The sequence below is a fragment of the Musa acuminata genome, chromosome BXJ2-10 (genome assembly GCF_036884655.1).
Source record: "Musa acuminata AAA Group cultivar baxijiao chromosome BXJ2-10, Cavendish_Baxijiao_AAA, whole genome shotgun sequence".
NCBI classification, from domain to species: Eukaryota; Viridiplantae; Streptophyta; class Magnoliopsida; order Zingiberales; family Musaceae; genus Musa; species Musa acuminata.
In genome coordinates, this window is record NC_088347.1 from 26,672,491 (window position 1) to 26,696,862 (window position 24,372).

The 24,372-nt window shown below is 38.8% G+C and overlaps 3 protein-coding genes across 8 annotated transcripts; 2 read left to right on the forward strand and 1 right to left on the reverse strand.

Annotated features, from left to right (window-relative positions):
- Positions 1–37: 37 nt before the first annotated feature.
- On the forward strand, positions 38–9,935 carry LOC135624812 (protein DEFECTIVE IN EXINE FORMATION 1-like). Of its 2 annotated transcripts, none has more exons than XM_065128776.1 (13): positions 38–431; positions 1,825–1,935; positions 3,279–3,361; positions 3,640–3,757; positions 3,822–3,982; positions 4,436–4,917; positions 5,009–5,079; positions 5,912–6,168; positions 6,908–7,089; positions 8,018–8,301; positions 8,399–8,516; positions 8,799–8,981; positions 9,087–9,935. In XM_065128776.1, the coding sequence occupies exons 1-13, from the start codon at positions 286–288 to the stop codon at positions 9,399–9,401; spliced, it is 2,511 nt and encodes an 836-aa protein (XP_064984848.1). In that variant the 5' UTR covers positions 38–285; the 3' UTR covers positions 9,402–9,935. The 2 variants fall into 2 exon arrangements, with proteins under 2 accessions (XP_064984848.1, XP_064984849.1); XM_065128777.1 differs by having other exon boundaries at positions 39–431; positions 4,481–4,917.
- Positions 9,936–10,886: 951 nt separating this feature from the next.
- Positions 10,887–18,710, reverse strand: LOC135625872 (chloroplastic import inner membrane translocase subunit HP30-2-like). Of its 5 annotated transcripts, none has more exons than XR_010492180.1 (9): positions 18,288–18,710; positions 17,706–17,821; positions 16,953–17,079; positions 15,668–15,816; positions 15,489–15,551; positions 15,254–15,406; positions 13,492–13,611; positions 11,144–11,272; positions 10,887–11,046 (listed from the first exon to the last, which is right to left on the reverse strand). XR_010492180.1 is itself a non-coding variant. In XM_065130986.1 (6 exons), the coding sequence occupies exons 1-6, from the start codon at positions 18,672–18,674 to the stop codon at positions 15,379–15,381; spliced, it is 870 nt and encodes a 289-aa protein (XP_064987058.1). In that variant the 5' UTR covers positions 18,675–18,710; the 3' UTR covers positions 15,023–15,378. The 5 variants fall into 5 exon arrangements, 1 of the variants encoding a protein (XP_064987058.1); XR_010492179.1 differs by having other exon boundaries at positions 13,492–13,615; XR_010492177.1 differs by lacking the exons at positions 10,887–11,046; positions 11,144–11,272 and having other exon boundaries at positions 13,379–13,611.
- Positions 18,711–21,146: 2,436 nt separating this feature from the next.
- On the forward strand, positions 21,147–24,102 carry LOC135624814 (glycerol-3-phosphate 2-O-acyltransferase 6-like). Its single transcript, XM_065128779.1, has 2 exons — positions 21,147–22,482; positions 22,960–24,102. Exons 1-2 carry the CDS (start codon positions 21,868–21,870, stop codon positions 23,854–23,856), a joined length of 1,512 nt encoding a protein of 503 aa, XP_064984851.1. The 5' UTR covers positions 21,147–21,867; the 3' UTR covers positions 23,857–24,102.
- The last annotated feature ends 270 nt before the right edge of the window (positions 24,103–24,372 follow it).

Genomic DNA, 24,372 nt, shown 5'->3' on the forward strand with positions numbered 1-24,372 from the left:
AACGCAACCCAAAATCCTTCTTCGAAGACCGAATTGGACCCGAGCCAACCCAACAACGCAACCACCTCTTTCGTCGACGCATCGGGCCGTTGTTCTCCTTCTGCTGCTATCGCCGGTTAGGTCTCGCCTTCGTCGTCGTCTGTGGGTGGGAGACGAGCCGATCCTGCTTCCCATCTCTTTCCAAGCATCACCTGATCCATAGTAGAACTCGCCTTTTCTCTTCCTCTCTCCGGTTAGGGTTTCGCTCTCCACTCCGGGCAGAAGGTCGGAGAATTCGTGGATCCGATGAGGCTCCCCGCGGGGGTTCTCATCCTCGTCCTCCTAATCGCTGCACCGAGGTCTATCGCGGGTGATGGCGCATCCCCCTCGAACCATACCAACAAATTCCGCGACCGCGAAGCAAGTGACGATATGCTCGGCTATCCCCATTTGTAAGCTCCATCTTATCGTTTATGTCACTCGTTCCTCGTCTTTTACCTTTATAAAAAATTTCCTGTAAATCATTATTATGATTTTGTAGAATTAGTTGCTCTTGATCCTCTTGTACGAAGCCATAGCTTGATATTTCTATGTGGAATTTGTTAATAGTTTGCTTCTTACTTTTAGCAAAAACTGGTTTCATCACACTCTTCACGTATATGTAGCCGTCCATATAGGTTGAGTATGATTTCAATTGCTACTACCGCTTGTATTGTGTGGCATGTTAGAGTGAAGTGCCAACAGTTATTGCTCTCTTAGTCTAGGAATGATTCAGTTTTACCTTGTCCTTGGTGCACCTTCTAAAATTAGTTTCTCTTTCTTTACACGAGTTGATGATTAGGAATCATGATGCTTTCATATCTATCTGACAGCCAATTACCAGTCTCTTGTTTAGCAGGGCTGCGATATAAAGTTTAGCAGTCTGAAACTGCTGGTGATTTATTAGTGGCTTCTATGATTTTGACATAACTTCCAATACCATCTTCCGTGCCAAGGCCACTCGAAGGCAAAGCATGCGTAGCACATAAGTAACCTCAACATCCTCTGGCATTTTGACCCATTGCTGCACAAAATTAGACCTTTGCTACGAGTATAAACATTTGATGATAAGCACGCTACGTTATACTTCTAGAGTTTTCTGAGCCGAGAAGAGATTTTCATAATACTAATTATTGTATAGAATTAGCTAATACTTCAAAATATTGTACCCTGTATTTTGCCAACTTCATTTGCTGTGCTCAATTTATTCTGGCTACGCTCCAGTAAGCAAGAAATGGTTGTCCCAGTAATTTTAGTTTCTACTTTGAGCACATCGAAACTTGACATTATTAAAAGAATTATCTATAGAATTTATTAATATAAATTTTTATGATGAAATCTACTCGATAACAAAAATTGCAACTATTTTCTATTGTGCTATGTATTTTTGCGAACGACATTTCTGTGTTCAGTATGCAGGAAATCGGTTCTCAAAGTACTTTTAGTTTCTGCTTTGAGAACAGTGGTACTCGATGGTATCAAAAGAATCACTCATATAGTTTTTTTTTTTCTTTGATAAATTCTATCCCATAGTGAAAATTTACAACTATTTTTTACTACATTTTTTGTATCCAATTTATTAGTTTCATAAGCCTACTATAGTCTGGCCATTCTCCAATGTGCAGAAGATGGGTCTTTCAAGTAATTTTAGTTCCTGCTTTGAGCACATGGGTTTTTGATGTTATCCAAAGAATCACTTGTATAATTATTTTCTTTGACTAAATCTATGCTGTAATCATGGTCAAATCAAGAGCTATATGTCCAAGATGTACTAATGGGTAGTCACTTTTTGTTTCTTTCTCATAGAGATGAAGATTCTTTGTTGAATACAAAGTGTCCAAAGCATCTAGAATTGAGATGGCAAACTGAGCTTAGCTCCAGCATTTATGCAACTCCATTGATAGCTGATATCAACAGGTAAGGGTCATCCAATTGTGTAGTCTTATATGCAGGATTTATAATACGACTGAATTAATTTAATCTTAAATTATTAGTGAATCTGCTTGGTGACTATTATTTTTTAGTGAAAAATTTTCCATACCTTTTTTCAGTAGACTAGTTGCTGTAGAAATCATTCTTGAGCCAACTTTATATGTACTGGGTGTTGAAATAACTATATTGATGTAGATCAAGTTGGTTTATTTAGTTTTTCTATACTTGGCTGCTATATGCATCTATGTTGGAAGTACATAAGATCAAATTTGATTGGCAACGGTTGTACTGGATGCCTTAGTTTATTTTTCCATACTAGCTAGCCTAGCTGGCAAAGATGACTTTATTAGATGATCACAAGAAGATCAAAATCCACCATCATCACCTAATCTTTGATTTACCCTTCCTCCATGAGCATGAATTTAGGAGTCCAGTGAATAAAGATGATGTGAACCAGAAAGCAGCACATTTGGCTGGATTTGAATGGTAGATATGACAAGTTCACAGTTTGAGCTGAAGTTTCTGAAAAGCATGTTGACTTCTTGATTTTGTTCCAAGGAAGTGACTAGGACTATAGTCACTTTAGTGACTTTAATTGTTTGTTGTGATGTGAATATTTTGTAGTGTAAATATATGATTGGCTTGATTGTGTCAGGCCCACTGGCACTTTTAAGTTGTATTGGCAATGGTATGGGAGAGTAAGGTTGGCTTGATTTGGGGTTGATCTAGCATAATTAGATTATATTTAGTTCTAGACCAAGATAGGAAGATATGGTTTAACATAACTAAGCCAAAGCATAAAAATAACACTAGATAACTTATGTGATTCCTTTAAACTTGACCTTGCATCCTAAGTGTATCCAAAAGGAGCCTATCAAATAGCAGCAACGGCAATTACACTTCTATTGTCAAACCAGACGTTTGGGAATGATTTAAGTTTTGGTTGATGTGTGATTTGGTCTCCAACCTACTCTGAAACTAATATAACGTACCATAAATGTGTATCTGTTGGATATTGTTTCTTGCTTCTTGATGTGTTAAGTGTAGAGACTCCTTTTTGTTCTTATTTTTCTAATTCTGGTAAAAGAGGGTGGATTCTTTCATGAGGCTCCTGCCACTGCAAGGTTTGGGAAGGTCAATGTATGCAATGATACCCATGCTAGTCAGAAGACTAGTCCCGTGACTTGAATAGATTGCTAAAGAGAAACCTTATTGTAATACCAAAGCTCATCTTGTCTCATTGCTGATATCTGACATATATAATAAATGTGATTATAGTTGTTTGGAAAGTTGTACTGACATTTTGTTGCTGTTTATTTTGCAACTAGTGATGGCAAGCTAGAGATAGTGGTACCATCATTTGTTCATTACCTGGAAGTGTTGGAAGGTTCTGATGGTGATAAACTGCCAGGTATTTATTTATATATATATTTTTCATTTTGTTTAGCTTTGAAAATTTCCTTTAACAAAGGCTGACTGCAGCACCAAGTGTATACGTGAAACTTCGAGTTATCTGCTAGAGATTCCAGACTTCATTAATGCTAGTATACGCATCGATGCTCGACAACAATATTTGATCAAAAATTTTAATATCTTGTAGATGGCTCTTCTTTTTGCTTTTATCGGTATAGAATGAATAATTTGTATAATCTCAGTTGTCATTGATGACAAAGTTGCAAATTTTTTCAGGATGGCCAGCTTTCCACCAATCAACTGTTCATTCAAGCCCCCTCTTATTTGATATAGACAAGGATGGCACGAGAGAAATAGGTCTAGCTACCTACAATGGAGTGATAAATTTTTTCAGGTAAGTTTCTTCAACTTCTGCTTGTTGGATTTGTGCATGTCAACGTTAATTGATGGTTTTATAGGGTCTCTGGCTATATGATGATGGATAAATTAGAGGTACCTCGTAGAAGAGTTCGTAAAAACTGGTATGTGGGGTTGCATCCAGACCCAGTGGATCGTTCACATCCTGATGTTCATGATGATCTACTGGTTGAGGAGGCTTCTGCAATGAATTCAATGTCTCGTATGTGATCAAAACACCACTGTGATTTTCTAATTTTTCATGTTCTGATTCCAATAAGTCAAATCTTTATTACATTTGACCAGAATGTTGGATTGTATGGTATTCTTTTTTTTTCACTGATAATTAAATGGCTCTTCTGATAATAAACTTTCTTCACTCTTTTTTGTGTGTGATGTATATGTGAAATGCATTGATTTTCATATTTGATAAGCATGTATATATCTTGAATGACTTCTTTCTGTGTGATAAATTTAATGGATTGAGATTTTTCACTTCACTTCTAACTTCAGCTTATGAAGTTAGGATGGGCTTTGTCTGAGAATATTACTGTATGGATCCTAGAATAATATGTTAATATATCACTATTTTTCAGTCTATCTTTATATATATATATATATATATATATATATATATATATATATAAAATTGGCGATTATGTTTGCTTTTGTCCAGATGTGAATGGAAGCATGTCTGAGACAAATACTTCTATTTCCTCAGATAACTCGGTCAATGCATCTAAGCTGGAGGATGAAGGAAAACTTGATTCTACCCAAAGTGATCAATATAATGGGTCATCAATTAATCTCAATAATAACACCAAGCATGATATTTCAATGGAAAATGTTACAACAGACAATACAACACATATACAGCGGAGGCTTCTTGAAGAAACTGATGGTAAAGGTGCTCAAGATGGACATTCTGAAACTACCACTAGTGCTGGAGCAACTGTGGAGAATGATCAAGATCTGGAAGAAGAGGCTGATTCATCTTTTGATTTATTTCGAAATTCCGAAGAGTTGGCTGATGAGTATAATTATGACTATGATGATTATGTTGATGAATCCATGTGGGGGGATGAGAATTGGACAGAAGAGAGTCATGAGAAACTGGAAGATTATGTGAGCATAGATTCACACATACTATGCACTCCAGTAAGTATAGCATGCTGATAAGTTTATGTATTTTATACTTGTGTTTAAGCTACAAGATAAAAATTTATCCACATTTTCATGTTCTCTCAAGGTAATTGCCGACATAGACAATGATGGCATCCAAGAAATGGTAGTGGCTGTATCATACTTCTTTGATCGGGAGTAAGAACTTCCCACTTTTTTATTGGTTATGCTCTTTATATGAACAAATTATATAGTGTTTTGGAAAAAAAAGTTAAAGGTGATAGGTGGAGTGCTTTTTATTGCATGTGGTCTTTGGTATATGGAAATTGCGCAATCTTGTGTTTCTCTTCTTATGTTAGTTTAACAAGTGTTTACTGACACAATTATGGCAATTTCTGTCATTCCTTAAAGTCGTTGAATTTTGGGAAATCATCTTTTTAATAAAGTCATCAACCATTTTGTTCACCACGCTATCTTAGTGTTGGGTTGGCTATATCTTTTTACTTGGATAGATCTTATTTCTGTTTTGTTGGATATCATCTATATACTTGACCTAAACCTTATTGCCATATCGTTGAATCTCATCTTGACATCTTTATAAAGATATTCTTTTTCCTTCTATGTGTTCAGTTATCACCTTTGAATTATTAGGTTGTCATATAAATGTTTCTAGAATGAAAAAAATGAAGTGAACAGCGGACAATATCTTGATGTTTTCTTCATACAACAGAGTATTTACTTGCTGTACTTAAGTAGGTTCTGATGTCATAATGACAACGGCCAACACGTAGTTAGTGGAACTTTAGTGGACAAAAATGCAACAAGGAGCGTTTGGCACATCTGTCCATGTGCTCAAGTGATTTTTTTACCTTTGTATTGGTAGATCAACCATCTTGTTCACGCATGTTTAATGTTTCATTTCAGGAAATGAGTGACAGTTTTAGGTCATTTTTTATCTTCTTTTAAATGCTTGTCAATAATTTTATGTCCTTTAAATGCTTGTAATAATTGGTCGTTGACAAGTGAACAGGTATTATGATAATCCACAGCATTTGGCAGATTTGGGTGGCATCAACATTGAGAAGTACGTAGCAAGTGGTATTGTAGTTTTCAATCTTGATACAAAGCAAGTCAAATGGACTGCAGACCTTGATTTGAGTGTTGATTCTGGAAATTTCCGTGCCTATATATATTCTTCTCCCACTGTTGTTGACTTGGATGGTGATGGAAATATGGACATTCTTGTTGGAACTTCCTATGGCTTGTTTTATATTTTGGATCATCATGGTAACTTTTGCCTTCTTTTGTAATTAATTGTTCTCCATGCTTAATCAATAACTATCTCTAGTAATTTTCTTTTTTTTCCCTAGTGAATTTTTATATGCTCATCTTTCACATGCTGCAATTTGCGGAATATTTTGGACAACCTACAGCTTCTATACCTGTGGATTTTTTTACAACATTAACCTGCTTGGGTATATTCCCATTACTCACCAGAACCTCATTGGTTACCATCAGAAAAATATCTGTGAGACTTGATTATTTCCTGTGCAAAGGCTTGATTCAACCCCCAAATAAAATATGAAAAAGAAATCTGGAGACTGGTTAGACAAAATATAGAAGTTATTTGAACCAGCATGTAGGAATGTTCACATGCTTTAGCTGGAATGTAGTCATTGTCTGCTCTGGTTAGGGCATTTTTTTCAATGAGAGAGCTAATGACAGTTGGGGGTGGGCAATAGAGACATTCTCAGGTTAAGTGTTACAAATATTCTACAGAATCTATCCTTTAGTTTGTCCAGTCAATTTTACCAAAATGAGGCAATAATATAATGCAATAGCTTTTACGAGTTGCACTTTCTATCATAATCCAACGGCAAGAACGGAGATCATATGTTGATTAAACAACATTTTGTACATGTGTTTCTCTTATTTTTGTATTTTGCAAATATTATATCTCCAACTAGAGGAACTTAGAAAACCCCTTGTATTGTTGACTCTATTCTGATATGATTTTCATATGTAGGCAAAGTGAGGAACAAATTTCCACTTGAGATGGCTGAGATTCAAGCACCAGTAGTGGCTGCTGATATCAATGATGACGGTAAAATCGAAATAGTGACAGCTGACACACATGGAAATGTTGCAGCATGGACTGCACAAGGAGAAGAAATCTGGGAAGTGCATCTTAAGAGTCTAATTCCTCAGGCAAGTAAATTTCCGTTATCTATATGGATGATATTTTAATCTGACTTAGGAAATTCAAAATTGTAATAAATTAAATGATTAAATCATATTTTTAAATATTTAATTAGACTCATCCACATACCTATATCTTGAATTTGACTTATATCCCCGTATTTGGAATTAGAATAATTATGATGCCGGAAGCTAGTATCCATCTTTCACCCACCGCTCCACATCCAAGTCAAGCTCAGGAACAAAGGATGCAACTATCTCTTGAAATATCATGGTTCTAAAACACAAACTGAACAAGCCAAAATGTACAAATCTTGTAAGGTGTTGACCAACTTGTTTGACTTTGTGTATTAGCTGATGTTATGTTTGTCTTTGCAAAAGGAAAATCAGATCATGTCAAAGGCTAGGCACCTGTAAAAGTTTGTAGGGAATTCTCAAAATCTAACAAAATTGCTGAAAGAAGACTTCATATTGGTCACTACTCACTTCAACAGCGATATTGATGTCTACCAACAAGTGATAATGAGATTTCAAATTTTCACTTTCCTTTGGGGAATAAAATTCAATAGGATAAATGTTTCTTTGTTGCTGGATCTTTTCATTGCCTTTTCATGGTTTAGGGAGACTATATCATTGTAGTGGTTCCTCCTAGCAACGTGAGAATTATGAAAGACAATTTTAGCTACATCAACAGGAACTTCAAGTATGTCTATTCAAGGCCTGACATGCATTATAGTGCCAGCAACCGTTTGGGTTAAGTATTAGTGATGTTCTCTATTAGTTGCTGTTAATTTTAGATTGCATTTGTATTTACATGTTTGTGATGTTTGCTTGTGTTGAGACAGTTGGACTAATTACAGGCATAGAAAATCATCAAAATCACATCTATCTTATACTATGAACAGGTAGTTATCTAACTTTGAGATTTTGATGCCAGGGTCCAACCGTTGGTGATGTTGATGGGGATGGTCATACAGATATAGTAATCCCAACGGTATCAGGGAACATCTATGTTCTAAGCGGACAGGATGGTTCACATGTTCGACCTTTCCCATTCCGAACTCATGGGAGGGTGATGAATCAGATCCTTTTAGTTGATTTAAACAAACGCAATGAGAAATTGAAGGGGCTAACCCTAGTCACCACTTCATTCGATGGCTATTTGTACTTAATCGATGGATCTACAGCCTGTGCAGATGTCGTTGACATCGGCGAGACATCGTATGTTACATCCTATGAGGCCTTGTGATTAAAATTAGTACCATTTTCTTTTAGTTGCTATTTTTCTTTCCTTTAATCAAGGTTCTTGTATCCACAGATACACCATGGTCTTGGCTGATAATGTTGATGGTGGAGATGACCTTGATCTTGTTGTCACAACCATGAATGGCAATGTCTTCTGCTTTTCCACCCCATCCCCACATCATCCTCTAAAGGTGCTTGGGAATTTTTTACTTTTAGTCTAGTGGAAGATGCATGCTTGTCTTAAAGCTTTTTGTTTATTTAATCAGAAAGTGGACCGTTTTAAATTGAGCTAGTTATAAAGTAACATATTAAACCCTTCTTAGATGAATGTATGCATGCATGGACACAAGCACACATCTCCACAGACATTTACTTTTGTCTACCAATTGCATCCATTTTAAATATGTTACTCTTATAAGACAACTTGCACATATGGTGTCCATGAAATTTATCTGTCTGGTTTTCCATTACAGGAATGGAGATCACCAAACCAGGGTAGAAACAATGTTGCAGTTCGCAGTAACCGTGAAGGAATATATATTTCACATGCATCCAGAGCTTTCCGTGATGAGGAAGGAAAACATTTCTGGGTGGAGATGGAAATTGTTGACAAATACAGAGTGCCCTCAGGGTTTCAAGGACCTTATAATGTTACGGTACAACTTCTCATAAGCAGTTTCTTTTTAACTTGAGGACACCTGGATTGTTAATGGTTCTCGTCTTCTGTTTCTATATCTATTTCTTTTTGTTGTTGAACACAGACAACACTGCTAGTTCCTGGAAATTACCAAGGAGAGAGACGTATAGTGGTAAATCAGGTCTATGATCGTCCAGGAAAGCAACGGATCAAGCTTCCAACAGTGCCTGTGCGGACAACAGGAACCGTCATCGTTGAGATGGTTGACAAGAATGGGCTCCACTTCTCTGATGAATTTTCTCTTACTTTCCATATGCATTACTATAAGTTGTTGAAGTGGCTTACAGTCTTGCCAATGCTTGGGATGTTTGCTATCCTAGTTATTCTCGGGCCACAAGAACGGGCTCCTTTGCCATCCTTTTCACGGAACATAGACTAAATCAGGTCTATGATCATCCATGAGTGGTATGATTGGGGGAAGATTTTGAAATTTTAACTACTCAAGAGTCATTAGTGGATTCAAATTGAAGCATGGTCAGACTGTGGAAGTATATGAGGTCACTCTATGGCCAGCTTAGTTGAATTATTAGTTCCAAAAGAAATCTTGGCTGTTAATTGTTGTGGTTGATGGTCTTGCTTGCTCGAGCATTTTATCAGACCAGCATATTTTTTCTCTGGAGAAGAAAATTGAGTATTTTGCCTTAAATTCCCCTCTCATCCTCATGGAAAAATATAATTTGAGCTGAATTATCATTAAGTTGTAGTTCTCTCTATATTTTCTTTTTCTATGCGACGAACAACCTTGGTGTGGACGTATGCAACCAAGATTGCTGTTCTGGGTTGTGTATATTTATAAGCACCAATGTCAGGGCATACTGTGGTGATGACTTGTATACGGATATGCGGATGCTGAAGCAAAGCTTTCCACTGGGTTTGCTTCCATGAATAACATCTGCGATGCTTGAAGACTGTACTTGTTTTCTGCATTGCTGTTCTTTTTTATGAAATGGCACCACAAAGGCAAAGGGGCGTGATATACAACTTATGTGAAGTTGGTTCCTTTTTATTCAGTCTGACAATCTCGAACTGTAGGAAAAAAAAAATTCACAATGATAAAATCAAGGGTGGATTTTCAAAACAAAAATGAGAAGAATTTTTCATCTGAGTCTCTCAATTTTGAGAAATTTGCATCCTTGGTCGGGTTAAAAGGTCATTTTTACCCTTTCATCTTATTATACTTGTGCCCCCGTCGAACCCTAATAGTCGCTTTCTCTCCCTTTCGCCTCGTAGGATTTGTGTGAGGAAACAAAGGGTGAGTTCATGAGAATACGAGAGCTATGAGCGGCATTAACGAGAGTTCTTAGTTGTGGGCATAGGGAGTGACGAGTTTGTTGGTGGGGTAAGGGTTACAAGCCATGAGCGGAATTAACGAGAGTTGTGGGTCTTTGTGTAAGGGTTATGAGCAATGACAGGGATACCTCAAGTAAGGGTTTCCAACGACAATGACAAGATCTCGCATTAGGACTATAAACGATTGTTCAAGAGTGATCGATGGAACGAAGGTGTGGCTAGACGACAACCAAGGGTTGGATAGAGGACGATCGTCAACAAGAATAAAATGGTCATTTTGAAGAAAAAGATATATATTTTTTAAAACTTTTCAAAATAGGAACGTTCCTTTGATATAAACAATTAGATATTTTAAAAATAGAGATTTTTTTAAGAATTCATCGTAAAATCAATTGACATAAATAATTAAATGATAAAAAAGTGATGTAATAGTTTTTCCTTTGCTTCCTTGATTTAAAAGGTAAAAAAAAAAAAGAAAACACAGAGCACCTTCATCCACAGTTCAGAGTGTATGCATTAAAAAAAAAAGAATGTTTGATCCAGAAAGCCCGCTTACAAGGGAACGATACCATTCTACCGCTACTACTGGAATGCCGGACAGCCAAGAAGAACATCACAACAATTTACAAACAATACATGTACAAACGACGTGCGTCCATCAGCGTCGCTGTCGCCCATACCGCCATTATTTGTCGCTCGATGAGGATTTCTAACAGGCCTTTGTAATTTTGTACCTGCTCGAGGATTAGAATCCACTATATTAAATCGGTACGATCAAGTTCTTATTTTGTTAGTCAATACTTCATTCTTCAATTTAATACAAAACAGTACCTCTTGATAAAAAACCACTTGTGATATGTCCACCCCACGACATCTCCACAACTAGCACAGAATATTTGCGATACGTTCTGCGTCTCCTTCGTCTTCATTCCTGACTCATTCTCCTGCGTAATGTTCACACTGCCAATCATAGTAACTAATCAACATTAAATCATTGTAGGATATGTATTTTTGGATTTTTAAAATTGTGTAGGATAAAAAAAAAAATCTTTGGTGAAAAAAAGATATCTTGAGCTTGATTCATTAAAAAAACTCTCAATATGTCCCGATCATAATAACTATCCCAATCGATGCTATCAGATGTATCTATAATGGATTTCGAGAGGGTAAAAAATTATATATGAAAAAATTTTCGATGCTTAGGTGAGAGGATATATAAAAGTCTTACGCTTGAGTTAGATTAATTATTTATAATTGATAGATGAATAATTTAATTTTCTCTGTGAATATAGATAAAAGGTCTGATGCTACATAAAATATTCTAATATATTCTTAAATTATTGATATGTAAAATAGTATGTTTTGTCTTGACAAAGTTTAAATTGAGTATCTCAACACCAACTCTTCATGTTAAGTCATCTCTTGGTTGGTGTCCAAATTGTAGATCAAGAATATAAGGAATTCAATGCTCATATCGAATTACTCTTATATGCATGTTAAATATTTATGTGTACAAGATAAAAAGAGATGAATATAAAGAGAGTCGCATGTTCTTAAGAATTAAGAGAGTCGAGTTACGTATACTAAGCTTGGCCAATGTTTTAAGTTTTTGGGTGATATTAGTTAGTATCTGATCAAATAAAAACCCTGATAACTTTGACTCGGACTTATAAATATTCAATTTCTCTAGGTATTATATTGAAGTCATTTGTGGTGTGTCATGCATGCAATAATAGGGATATAAGAGAATGCTGATCGGAATGAAAGTGTATAAAATACATCTAAAAGAATTTGGGTCAAATTCTTTTAGACTCTTTTATAAATATATAGGTAAAAGTTAATAAATCTAAAAGAATTTGGGTCATATTCAACAGTGAAATAATAGATCAAAGTATGACAATATAGAGAGAAATTGCTTCCAGAGGCAAATTAAATCTGAGTGTACAGTTCATATAGTCATTTGAGCAAAGAACAGTAAGCTACTTCCGCTTTACTGAAGGCATATACCTTCCCTTTCCTGCCCTCGAAAGTCTGTACATAATCATATAAAATTTGGTGAATATTTGCATATTATGTGAATATATATATATATATATATATATATATATATAATATCATAAATATTGGGGATAATTATATATTATCTTCTGTAATTAATTATTTTACTTAAGTATATTTTTAATTCTATAAAATTATCTTTTGAACCCTATAGAGATCTTAATGTTTCAAAAACTTTTGTAAGTATAGATATCGAAATTTAATTTTTGAAAGTGTAAGGATTGAAATCGTAAAGGACGCTAATTAGAATGGGTAATATATAATTAGAACTGTAATATAACTTATTCAATGTTATTTTCAATTATAAATCAGAAAAAAAACAACTTAGAGTTTGCCATGACATTTTTTTCATAAAAGAACAATTTAAAATTTTGAAAAATACGGAACAACTTACACAACATTTTGAGAGGAATCAAGCTTTTTGTTTAGGAATTTAAATAGGAAACGATGTCCTTAGTAAATTATGATCTATTGTTATAAATATCTCATGTATCTCTAGATCTTGATAGTAATAAGATACGAAGAATTATTTAAATATTTCTATATAATTTTCTACTCGGTCTAGAGAGATAAGAGAAAATATATGAATATTTTTTTGAGTTTATGTGAGAGAATGTATAAAGAGATTTATGATTAAATTAAGGTCGACTCAAGGATTTTGAAAATCATATCAATCTTATTATTTTTTGTTTGTCGTTTCTTTTTTTTTTCTTTTTTTTGAAAGATCTTTTCAAACTATGAACAAATCTCACAATTGTTTTGGTCTCAATAAACAAATTTTACCTACATGAATGACTTAAGCTTGTGAAAGGGACACAAGTTTTGGTGAAGCAACTCAGGTAGAATCTTCTTCTAGATTTTAGCCTAAAGAATCTCTACAACATAAAAACACAACATCACCATTACTAGAGCTATGGAGCGAAGATTCGTGAAGCAACTTAGGTAGATGTTTCTTCTGAACTATAGCTTAAAAGAAGCTTTAGATCACAACATCATGATCTCATTGTATTAGTAACAATGGCCAGAGAATAATAAATGTTAAAGAACATCTTCAACATGATCTTTGGTGGTGCTATGTACGGAGAGAATCAAGGAAAGATTGGTCAAAGATAGAATCGAACCTTAGAGACGATGTCATCGAAGTCTGCCAAGTGGGCCCGACATTGCTTGCAGCAATAGATCTTCCCCTCCAATGTTACGAGAAATAGCCTCCCCATCTTCGCAACCGTTCCTCCCCGTTCCTTCCTTGGTGAATAAGAAAAGCACTATAAAACACTTGGTGAAGAATTACTCACTAATATAATTTGTGTTACATGACCATGCACTTATATATAAATATCAAAATGGATGATAAAAAGTAAGATCTATTGAAAAGGTTAATGGATGGTACATGGTAATGGTAATGATATGTATGGTATGATCATCCTCAAGATTATGTGTAAAGAAACACCGATTAATATGTAAATAATCCTCCGTAATATCAGGAAAGAAATATTTTTGACATTGGTGATCTCTTTGAATATGATCCGATATTCATGATTTATGTGACCTTCATGGATATGATTTGATATTCATAATATATGTAATATATATAAATTTGATTTAATCTAATCCTTGCAAGATGATATTTCTATGAGAGATAGGAACCTTAGGTCTTAGTAAGAAGAATCGAGATTTTGATAGAGATTCTATGAGAAGAATATTAGTGAGCTTGATCTTGAAATATGAGATATACTCGTAGAGCTCAACTAGATACTTTGTCTAGGATGAAATGATAGTTAAAAACTACATGCTTCCTACGAGAATAAAAAAAATCATATTTATGCATAAATAGGTGTCACCAACGTTATCACAATAAATCATCGATGAACGAATTAATAGAACGTGTATTTCAAATTAAAATTATATGATACAATTATAAAAAAAATAGGATTACCACTGCAGTATATAATGTTGGGTGTGATTGAAGTAAAATAATCTTTGTTGCCAACCTAATCCACATTAGAGAAGAAGGTATGTAAATTGAGAGGTTGATCACAGTGAATGAAATATTAGATAGCGTAAAAGATGGATATTATAAGACTCCAATAATACTTGGATATTGAATTACGATCTACTAAAAAGAATCCATCATTTAAAGCAAGAGATATTGATGTGGTAATGAGATTTTAGACTTCTTTTGCATCATGCATATTTCTTCTTCTTTAAAGTTAAAAGTCTCTGATGGTGATTTATGAGACACACATGTTTGAAAGGCATATGATCAAAACATTAACAACAATTTGATAACCCGATCTCCTCTTCGACCTTTTGCTCCCTTTGACTACATACTAATCTCACCTTCCTCCTCTTATCTTCCCATCACTAAGTAAGGAGACAATTAGTGAAGAGAGCTATTCATTCGATAATGAATCACCAGGAAGAGTGTTTTTGCACTCATATTTTATGTTAGGTTTGGTAAGTATTTTAAGATTCCTAAAATCAGTGTCCTACAAGAACAATGAATCTATATAAGAGAATGAGTCCTTGTGAATGAGAAAGCCTTGAATGAGCCACAGATTTTATTTGAATTTTAAATTGGAAGATTTTCTGAGGCGAAGGTGTTTATAAGGATCATCTAGGCATAAACACAAACAGCTGACGAGCAGAAAATATTGCAACACTTCAAACGATAACAACCCTAACTAAGATGCAATTACTTGTCCATCATGATTGATTGTAGTAAAGGAGGCAGAAATAATGCGTGCCATGAGTATGATCTGCGCAAGGCACGGCTGCAGTTCATTTGACATGACGCAGAAAAGGATGTCATCCTAATGCAGAGTTGTGCGAGTATTTAGGAACAAAATTGGGATAGTTAAGGTTCAGCCTAATCATAATCACCTCTGAGTTGCAGTCTCATTAAATTTTCTGAATCACACCATGTTCATCTGAACCAGTTGAGCCGGCCAACCAAGCTTTCTCTCGGTTTTGAAACCGAACTTTAGAGAGTAATGTTGCCTGCAATGTCACCACCGTTTTACCACCTCGGGGTTCCTGCCAAATACATTGGGCATCATGAAGAACTGCAATGAACTCCAGCAAGCTTATGAGCTGTATAATTAATCCTATGTTTCACCTCTGAATGTGGTCGAGAATGAGAAGCCTAGGCCCAGGGGGAATATTGACATCTCTGAGAGCACTGGAACATAAACCAAAAAAAGAAAGAAAAAAAAAAAAAGGATTAGAGAAGTTCTCATGCAATACAGGGACTTATTAGGAGAAACTTTAGAATGCGGACAGGTGGATCATGCTTACCTATCCGTAAGAAGAGGAAGAGTAGCATCACTGAGCAACCCTTTCTTAAAATTCTTCTCATAATTCTGAAGGCCAAGGTTCGTCAGCATTCTTTTTGTGCGGGAGTATAACACATCATCAGCCGGTGGCTGTGAGAATTTCTCACCTATCTGCAATATTAACAGAAAGGAAAAAACATTAAGGGGGAAATGCTATGCAAACAAGTTAAAAGTACCCAAGTTGTCATCAGTTTATATGTTACAGCAAGTATCAACATTTACAGTAGCCAATACTGATATTAGAACTAAAAGGATAAGCTAGCATACATCATCTGATGTGGTCATCTACAAGAGAATTATATTTGAATTGCTTCTAGCTTAAACGCCAGATGAGTGCCACTGATATGCAGAAGAAGTTTTGCTTCTGGGGCAAATCTATCCAAACAGGTGGATCTATTTATTTTATTCTTGAATAAATACTTATTTTATTCAAAATAATTTTTTTAAATATCCATATGAATACGCTCTTTATACAAAATTTAATTCTGATCAAGATATCCTATTTATATATAGATGATTTAAATTTTTACAAATAATAATGTCTCAATGATTAAATATTTTAAACACTCTATGAAGAAGAAGTTTGAGATGATCAACTTGGGCCTAATGACTTATTTCCTCGATCTCGAAGTTATACAAGACAATAAAAAAAAATTTCATCTCATAGGAAAATTATACAAAGAATATTCTAAAAAAGTTTTTCATGAAAAATTATCACCCTATAGATATACCTATAGAATATGATACCAAGTTGACCAAGAAAAATAAAAGTAAATCAATTAATCCAATTTATTATAAAAGTCCAATTGGATGCTTCTTCTAAAGTACGTAGCTTCAAGGCTATAGATAAATATCAACTGACCTGTCGATCCATGTGCACACAGCTTAAGAAATAAATTTCTTTTACAATGTTGACATGATCTTGCTTTAAAAAACAAGTGAAGGTATGTTATGCTAACTACTTCACTGATTGATCGATCCCCTACTTTTGGGAGATTTATTTGTAATGTATTGGGACTCTATTTTTTATACTAACTATGGCTTAAAATACCAATGCAACACATGGGTCAACAAATTTGAACCAAAGGGCCTTTGTGCTTCATATACAGTATACATTTTATCAACAAATTTGATCTTTTGATTTGTACATGGATGAACTGTAGCTTGCATCATCATGACAGTATGTAACAACAATCTAATATTACATCACCGGTAGCAGATGTTAAATTTCAATTTTGTTTTCGTACCTTGAAAAGGCCCCCTTGAACAAGTGCAAAAAAAAGTCCTGATGTAACTGCATTAAGAGCTTGGTTTGGGCCTCCCATGCCACTAACCAATGAAAACATTGCTCCAGAACTAAAAGCTGCTACCACGCTGCAAGACCAATTATGAATGTACAAATCTGTAAGCAGTACATTTTATACTTTAAGACGTATAATTAGAATAGACATATTCCATTTATAATCAGATGTCATGTAAGCAAATTTACAATACCTGGACGGTGGTAAAAGTCAGAGTGCAGACTAGACCATAAAGCACAAGACCTAAAAGCCAGGATGTTCTTTCTAAGGAAAGCTCCTAAGAGAGCCATCATAAATAATCTAGTTCTATAACTTTAATCAAGCAAGAAAGCGCTAGGACTAGCACAGTCATCACTTTGACCTTCACGAGGTCAGATGACTTTCAGAATCTGATTTCTAAACGACATACGTTGCTTCTTTCAACTGTTCATTTTATTTTAGTGGTGCTTTCAAGATTATGCATCCATGCATAGCTGTAATATCTGTAATCATCACTCATATTTTACTAACAAACCTCTTTGATCCACAAGTAGTTCTTTGTGTGCCCCTAATCGAAGAAACATGAGGCCCGCAAGAAAAAAGCAACAGATAAGACCTTATTTTTCATCCAACCACGTTTGAGTAATTTCAGAGACTTAAAACACTATGAACTTAAAAGTTGATCGACCAAAAAGCATGAAAAGGTGCCAGTGAACTCACCTACTTTGCATATCCTCCACCCCTCTTATTCTTCTCATCACGCAAGAAATGCCTGCATTAGTTCCTGTCATGACTGCAAAATTACGAGCTTGCACCAAGGGGCCACCTGCAAACGCCTGCAGTTCATGCCACAGTCCTGTTATTGACAACATCTGTAGGTATCTATATGGCATGGGTGTGACTAAGCAACAATGATAATGTGCCAGGATGGAAAGGGTTAAGAATCAGCTTAAGTAAAATCTAAGACAGTGCAGAAATAGAAACCCTAAATACTGCGAAATGAACACGGCTAAAATTGAGCACAATATCAAGTTCCAACCATGACACAACAGATCAATGTGAAGTACCTAAAACCTCGATAAGGAAAAGTATATACGATTACCCATTACAAGAACTCCCAACAAGTATATATCTTGACAAGAGGAAATCACACTAGTGTGAAGCATACTGATTTCGCATATCTTTTAGCTAGAAATCCAGAAGGGTGTCATTACTATCCGAGAGATCAGTAGATGAGACCATAAATTCGCATCACATCCGTAATGTCTACGATGGAAGGGGAAACGTAGAACTAAGAGCAACCTGCGCTTGCTTGAGGAAGGCCATGGCTTCGGGATTGAGGCCGGGAGCGTTCGAAGGTGGTGTGGGGATGGCCGAGGAGGCGTCGGAAGTGAGAGATCCCATAAGGGCGCCGATGAAGGCGCCCTGGGCGGCGCTGGTGGCGGTGACGATGGCCGCCTCCATGGCGGTGGGCTGCTTCGCCAGCCAGGCCCGGAACCCGCTTTCCAGCTCCTTGACTCGCGCCTGCAGCTGCGCAACGGGGTTCGCCGGAGGAGGGCTTGGTGGAGCCAGCACCGCCGCCGTGCCCTGTTTCCCGTCCATGGGCCGTGCGAACGACCGCCTCTCAATCCCTTGCTCCGTTCCCCTCTTGCCTTCTCTATCTCGGAGATGAACCGCGGATAAGACCATTCGATCTGTCGATAGAAAGATGGTACGTATATATGGCGACGAGTGGCATAACAGATTCATGACCGTTTCTCTTCGTGATGCGATGGGTTGGTTTCATGAAGTACATTAAATGAGCGTTGTATTCGGCTTAATCTACATTACTTTATGTTATGTCCCATTAAATTATGATCGTAATTGGATCGAATTTATCACGTCTACGGACGTGACTGCTAATTAATGTTACGGCTCGCGTCTCGATGCTAATTGTTCCAATCAGAGATTAACTGCATCCTAATTGTGATTTTAATTTTGATTAGGGATTTAAGCTAGTCGTGCCTAATTGAATCGCTTTAATTTATTAGAACATTACATTAATTGAGAGGGTTTGGTTGGGTGAGCAAGATTAGGACCAATTAGGAAAATGGTTCGCATTCGAGTTTGGGTTTAATTGGGCCGGCTAAAACATTTGGGTCGAAAATAGGAAATGTTAACTAACTATGGTGAGTTAACATTTGGGTTATAATTGGGCCGCACAGTATCTTGAAGCACAACCGGAACGTACTGCCGCACGGCTCGTTCCTCGGCGGTCGAAAGACTCGGCGTGGGTGCATTTGCTTGCTCCGATTCGTCCTCCGCTGCGCCTCGGCCACCTTTATCCTCTGGCAACGATGGCTTCGCTCGCTCCTCGTCCTTCTTGGACAGCCAACGGAGTCACGAGGGTTCTCGCGGCCGCTTACCGAGTTCGTTCGCCTCCGAATTCGATCCTCGCCGTGCCACACGGAAGACGTGGCGCAACTCCCGTCGCTCGGCCACGGCGGTTTCGGTTCAAGGGGCCGGGAGATTCCCTCTCCGCCCGGTGCTTCTCCGGTAAGGCCTCGTTCCTTCAATCGCCCCGTAGCCTGTTTGTTCAATTGATTAGCGTGTTGATAGATAATTTCTTCTAACCCCAGGACAAATGTTGCCAGCCATCACAATCTTTTGTTGATCTTGGAGGTCGTCTGTTGAATTACCTATTTGATTTTGCTTCGGCGTTGAGTTCCGAGATGAAATCGACGACCGATAAGGTTGTTCAATCGCACAAAGTGGCGCTTTTCATGAAAGGAGCCAAAGATTTCCCCCAATGCGGCTTCTCCAGCACCGTGGTGCCGATATTGAAGTCGCTGAATGAACCCTTGGAGACTCCGAACATACCCGAGAACGAAATGCTGCGTCAGGGGATGAAGGAGTACCCGAGCTGGCCTACTTTTCTGCAACTCTACGTTGAAATGCTGCGTCGATAGTTTTCACATAAAGGTTGTGTTTTAGTTTCATGCATGGTGACCAGTATAAGTACTCCTAACAGGAACATTAGCTGGGATTTGAAGATGCCTCATCAACACATCAAGTTACTGATACAAGAGAGTTTGGCATGCGCAGCTGTGGATCCAGAGAAGGGAAGGGAAGGGAAGGGTTATCTACTTGGAGCACATTGCATCCCCACAAACACGGTAATCTTGGCATTTATCTCTTCTTCTATTTCTGAGTATTAATTAGGGCCATTTGGACCACCTCAATCCTTTAATGTCAAAGCATCCTTACCAAACACAGTGGCCCAGGTGTTTGATTCCAAGGGTGGTTTAATTGTAGGGCTGGGCTGGGTTTTGATCTCACCACTATAATTTAAATGGATAAATCTGAGTTAAAATAATCCATTATTAGTGATGGATTAAGAAACCCTCTGTTGTTTATTAGGGAACCCAAGCCCTAATTTAAGCCCTACAATTGATTTATCCAAATTGAATTAAGAATTGGGGATGTGTCTCAGCCCTAAATCCTAATTGGTCCTTGAGGCTTCTTGGCATCAGTGCATCATTTGAATTTAATTTAGTCTTGAAATTTATGCCAATGCTTTAATACAGCTCTTGTACTTACATGACATAACCTGCTTGCTATACATGTGTTTGTACTTGACATAATTCATGACAATACATTTGCTCTCTCTGACACTGTGACCCCATGTACTTGTACTACATTCCATAGGGTGTGCAGATACCAATATTGTGAGGGTTGTATATGTTAAAGATCCCTAATTCTAAAATAGCCATTTTAAGTCTTTGATTTCCATTGCTGCATATGATTTTTGGTCATCACCTTTGGACATTTCTTTTCCATTATTTTGTTTTATTTTCCTTCTTCTTCCACCCATCTTGACTTCTATTATATACAGATTGGGTCACCAAGCAAGCAAAAATATGTTACCCACATTAGCAATCTCACCATGTATAAGAAAACATTCTAACCTTCGTCAGATGGAAATCCTAAGTAAAAAAGTAGGCCTCTCGAAGATCTACTTTCTCCATGACTCAAAATTTGTGGTCTTTTATGCTATCAGCTTTTGCCATCTGATATATATCTGACAGATCACTAACCCTAAACTTTACTTCTGCCAAAGTGAATGAGGCATTTGGTCACCTGAATGCTGGTAAGTTTGGTTAACTACATTTACAGTTAAACTGTGGATCGGCAAGAGATGTCACCCACAGAAAAGCCACATTCGGGACTGGGTTGAACCCCCTCTTTCAACGTCGGTCACCGGGAGGTTAGTGGCAATCACTGTCTGCTTTTCTAGGTTGGACATTGAAAGATGGGGCCACTGTGAAGTCCCAACCATCCTTCCTCTGAGCTGTTAGGGTGCCATGCTTCTGCGCAGAAGCCAACTCCTCTCAGGGAGGCCATGCATGTGACAGTAATAACACGCCATTAATGGCTAACGCGAGACTCCGCTACTTCCCAACCAACAAATCCCTTCTCGCATCAGACTGCTTTCCCTTTTCCTCTCTGGTCTCGTGGGTTGGTGGCTCCAAGTTAATGCGTGGGGGGCTGCGGGTGGCTTGGCCCGCCGCGGCCGAAGGGCGAAGCGGACGGATGATACGTGTGCCACTGGAGGTCGACCTCCAGTGGTGACAACCAAGAATTCTGATGCTGACATCCATGCTTTCAAACGCTGGTGAGAAAACGGAGAGCAGCCGCACCTGCCTTTCCGTGACAGCCACCTCCACGTCCGTCCTTTTTGTTGTTGGCACCAGCAGTTGGTGACTTGCGTACATGAAACCGGGGACAGTGGAGCAAGTGGCTTCTCGCACAGTGTGCCCTACCGATCCCCCATTTATATCCCCCTCCCGCCTGTCGCCGGGTGATCCATCAGGTAAACTCCACGATTCCAAGACCACCGGCGATGGGTTCTCTCAGGTTCAAGACCATCGACAAGTGTAGCTCCGATGGAAGGCTGGAGCAGACTGTGGCGGCGGATCTCGACGGCACACTTCTCATATCTGGCAGCGCCTTCCCTTACTACATGCTCATGGCCATCGAAGCCGGCAGCCTCCTGAGGGGACTCTTCCTCCTCTTGTCGGTGCCGGTAGTGTACGTCGTCTACGTGTTCTTCTCGGAGTCGCTGGCCATACAAATTCTGCTGTTCATCTCCTTCGCGAGGATAAAGGTGAGGGACATCGAGATGGTGGCGCGCTCCGTGTTGCCGAGGTTCTACGCGGAGGACGTCCACCCCGAGACGTGGAGGGTGTTCAGCTCCTTCGGCAGGAGGTACGTGGTGACGGCTAACCCCACGGTCATGGTGGAGCCCTTCGTGAAGAGCTTCCTCGGCGCCGACAAGGTGCTGGGGACGGAGCTGGAGGTGACCAAGTCGGGGCGAGCCACCGGGTTCATCAAGAAGCCCGGAGTTCTCGTCGGGGCCCTGAAGAAGAAGGCCGTCGAGATGGAGCTCGGGGCGAGCTCGCCTGACGTGGGCATTGGCGACAGGGAGACCGATCACGACTTCATGTCCATTTGCAAGGTTGGGTCCCGAACTCACTCCTCGAGCTTCTTAATTGTTGGGGTTTGTGATCATTCTGGGCATAGATTATGAAGCTAGATTTAGGTAATTGGACTGAACTGAGGCTCTTCTTGCAGCATGAACGCATGATTTCTTTACAGATAATTATTCTTTGCATAATTAGTAATTTTATTAACTAATTAATTGTTCAACAGTGTATTACATATTTCTTTTTATCTTATATATATATATATATATATATATATATATATATATATATATATCATCATAATTCTTGAGATATATTTATTACTGAACGAGAACCACATGGGAAGAGTCGTGAATGATTCGAGCGAGGCAATAAATTGGCATTCAAAAGTAGGTCAGGAATGATTCAAGAAATAAATTGATCCCTCACATCCGTATTATAATTAGCTGTATTGACTCGATCCATTACGATCCGACAAGGCTTCTGTGCTCTGATGGATTTGGTTGCAGGACGCATACATGGCGCCGCACACCAAATGCACTCCGGTGCCGAAGATGCAGCTCCTGAACCGGGTGGTCCTCCACGACGGTCGCCTGGTGCAGCGGCCGACGCCCCTGGTGGCGCTGCTCACCTACCTGTGGATACCCTTGGGCTTCGCCCTGTCGCTCCTCCGGGTGTACATCAACCTCCCCCTCCCCGAGCGCATCGTGTTCCACAACTACCGGATCATGGGCATCCGCCTGGTGGTGAAGGGCACGCCGCCGCCACCGCCCAAGAAGGGCCACCCGGGCGTGCTCTTCGTGTGCAACCACCGCACGGTGCTGGACCCCATCGTCACCGCCGTCGCCCTCCGCCGCAAGATCAGCTGCGTCACTTACAGCATCAGCAGGTTCTCGGAGCTCATCTCCCCCATCAAGGCCGTGGCGCTGTCGCGGGAGAGGGACAAGGACGCGGAGCACATCAAGCGCCTGCTGGAAGAAGGCGACCTGGTGATCTGCCCCGAGGGGACGACGTGCAGGGAGCCGTTCCTGCTGAGGTTTAGCGCCCTGTTCGCGGAGCTCACCGATCGGATCGTGCCGGTGGCCATCAACACGACGCAGAGCATGTTCCACGGCACGAGCGCCAGGGGGTGGAAGCTCTTCGACCCCTACTTCTTCTTCATGAACCCCCGGCCCACCTACGAGATCACCTTCCTGAACCAGCTACCCAAGGAGCTCACCTGCGCCGGCGGCAAGTCCCCCATCGAGGTCGCCAACTACATACAGCGCGTGCTCGCCAGCACGCTGGGCTTCGAGTGCACCAACTTCACAAGGAAGGACAAGTACGGCCTGCTCGCCGGCACCGATGGCCGAGTCCGCCCCAGGAAGGAGGAGGAGGACGACGACAAAGAGAAGGAGAAGGCGTAGCAGCAGCACACGCCATTCCCAACACAAACAACAGATTGTTCTGCTGGACGTTCTCTAAGACGTGATTGCATTGGGTTGACTTGGTACAGAACTCATCAGCAGCCACTGGCGCATGACACCTAGGATTTATATTTATCAGCAATCAATCTCAATCTCCTGTCTCTTAAGTTAGTCTTCCTTGCAGTGGAGGGAGGTTGGGTCTTGTCCATTATTGTTGAGGTAAGGAAGTCTTATGTTTCTATATGACGTTTCTGGAATCAGTAGTAAGCTTTTCTTTTTCCAAGAGCAAAAGAAACATCAAGTCAGAGCCAATCCAAAATCTATTCTCTGCCTATTCTTGTACATGTAAATGCAGGAAGGACAACTTAAAAGATCTAACAAATAAACATAAGAGTTAGATTTGAAAGAATCCTAGCATGGAAGTTCCAAGAAATCGAGAAAAACTGGTGTGATAAAAGGAAGCACATAATTCTCACATCTTCTATAAAAACACATCCATCAAGTAACAAAATCATA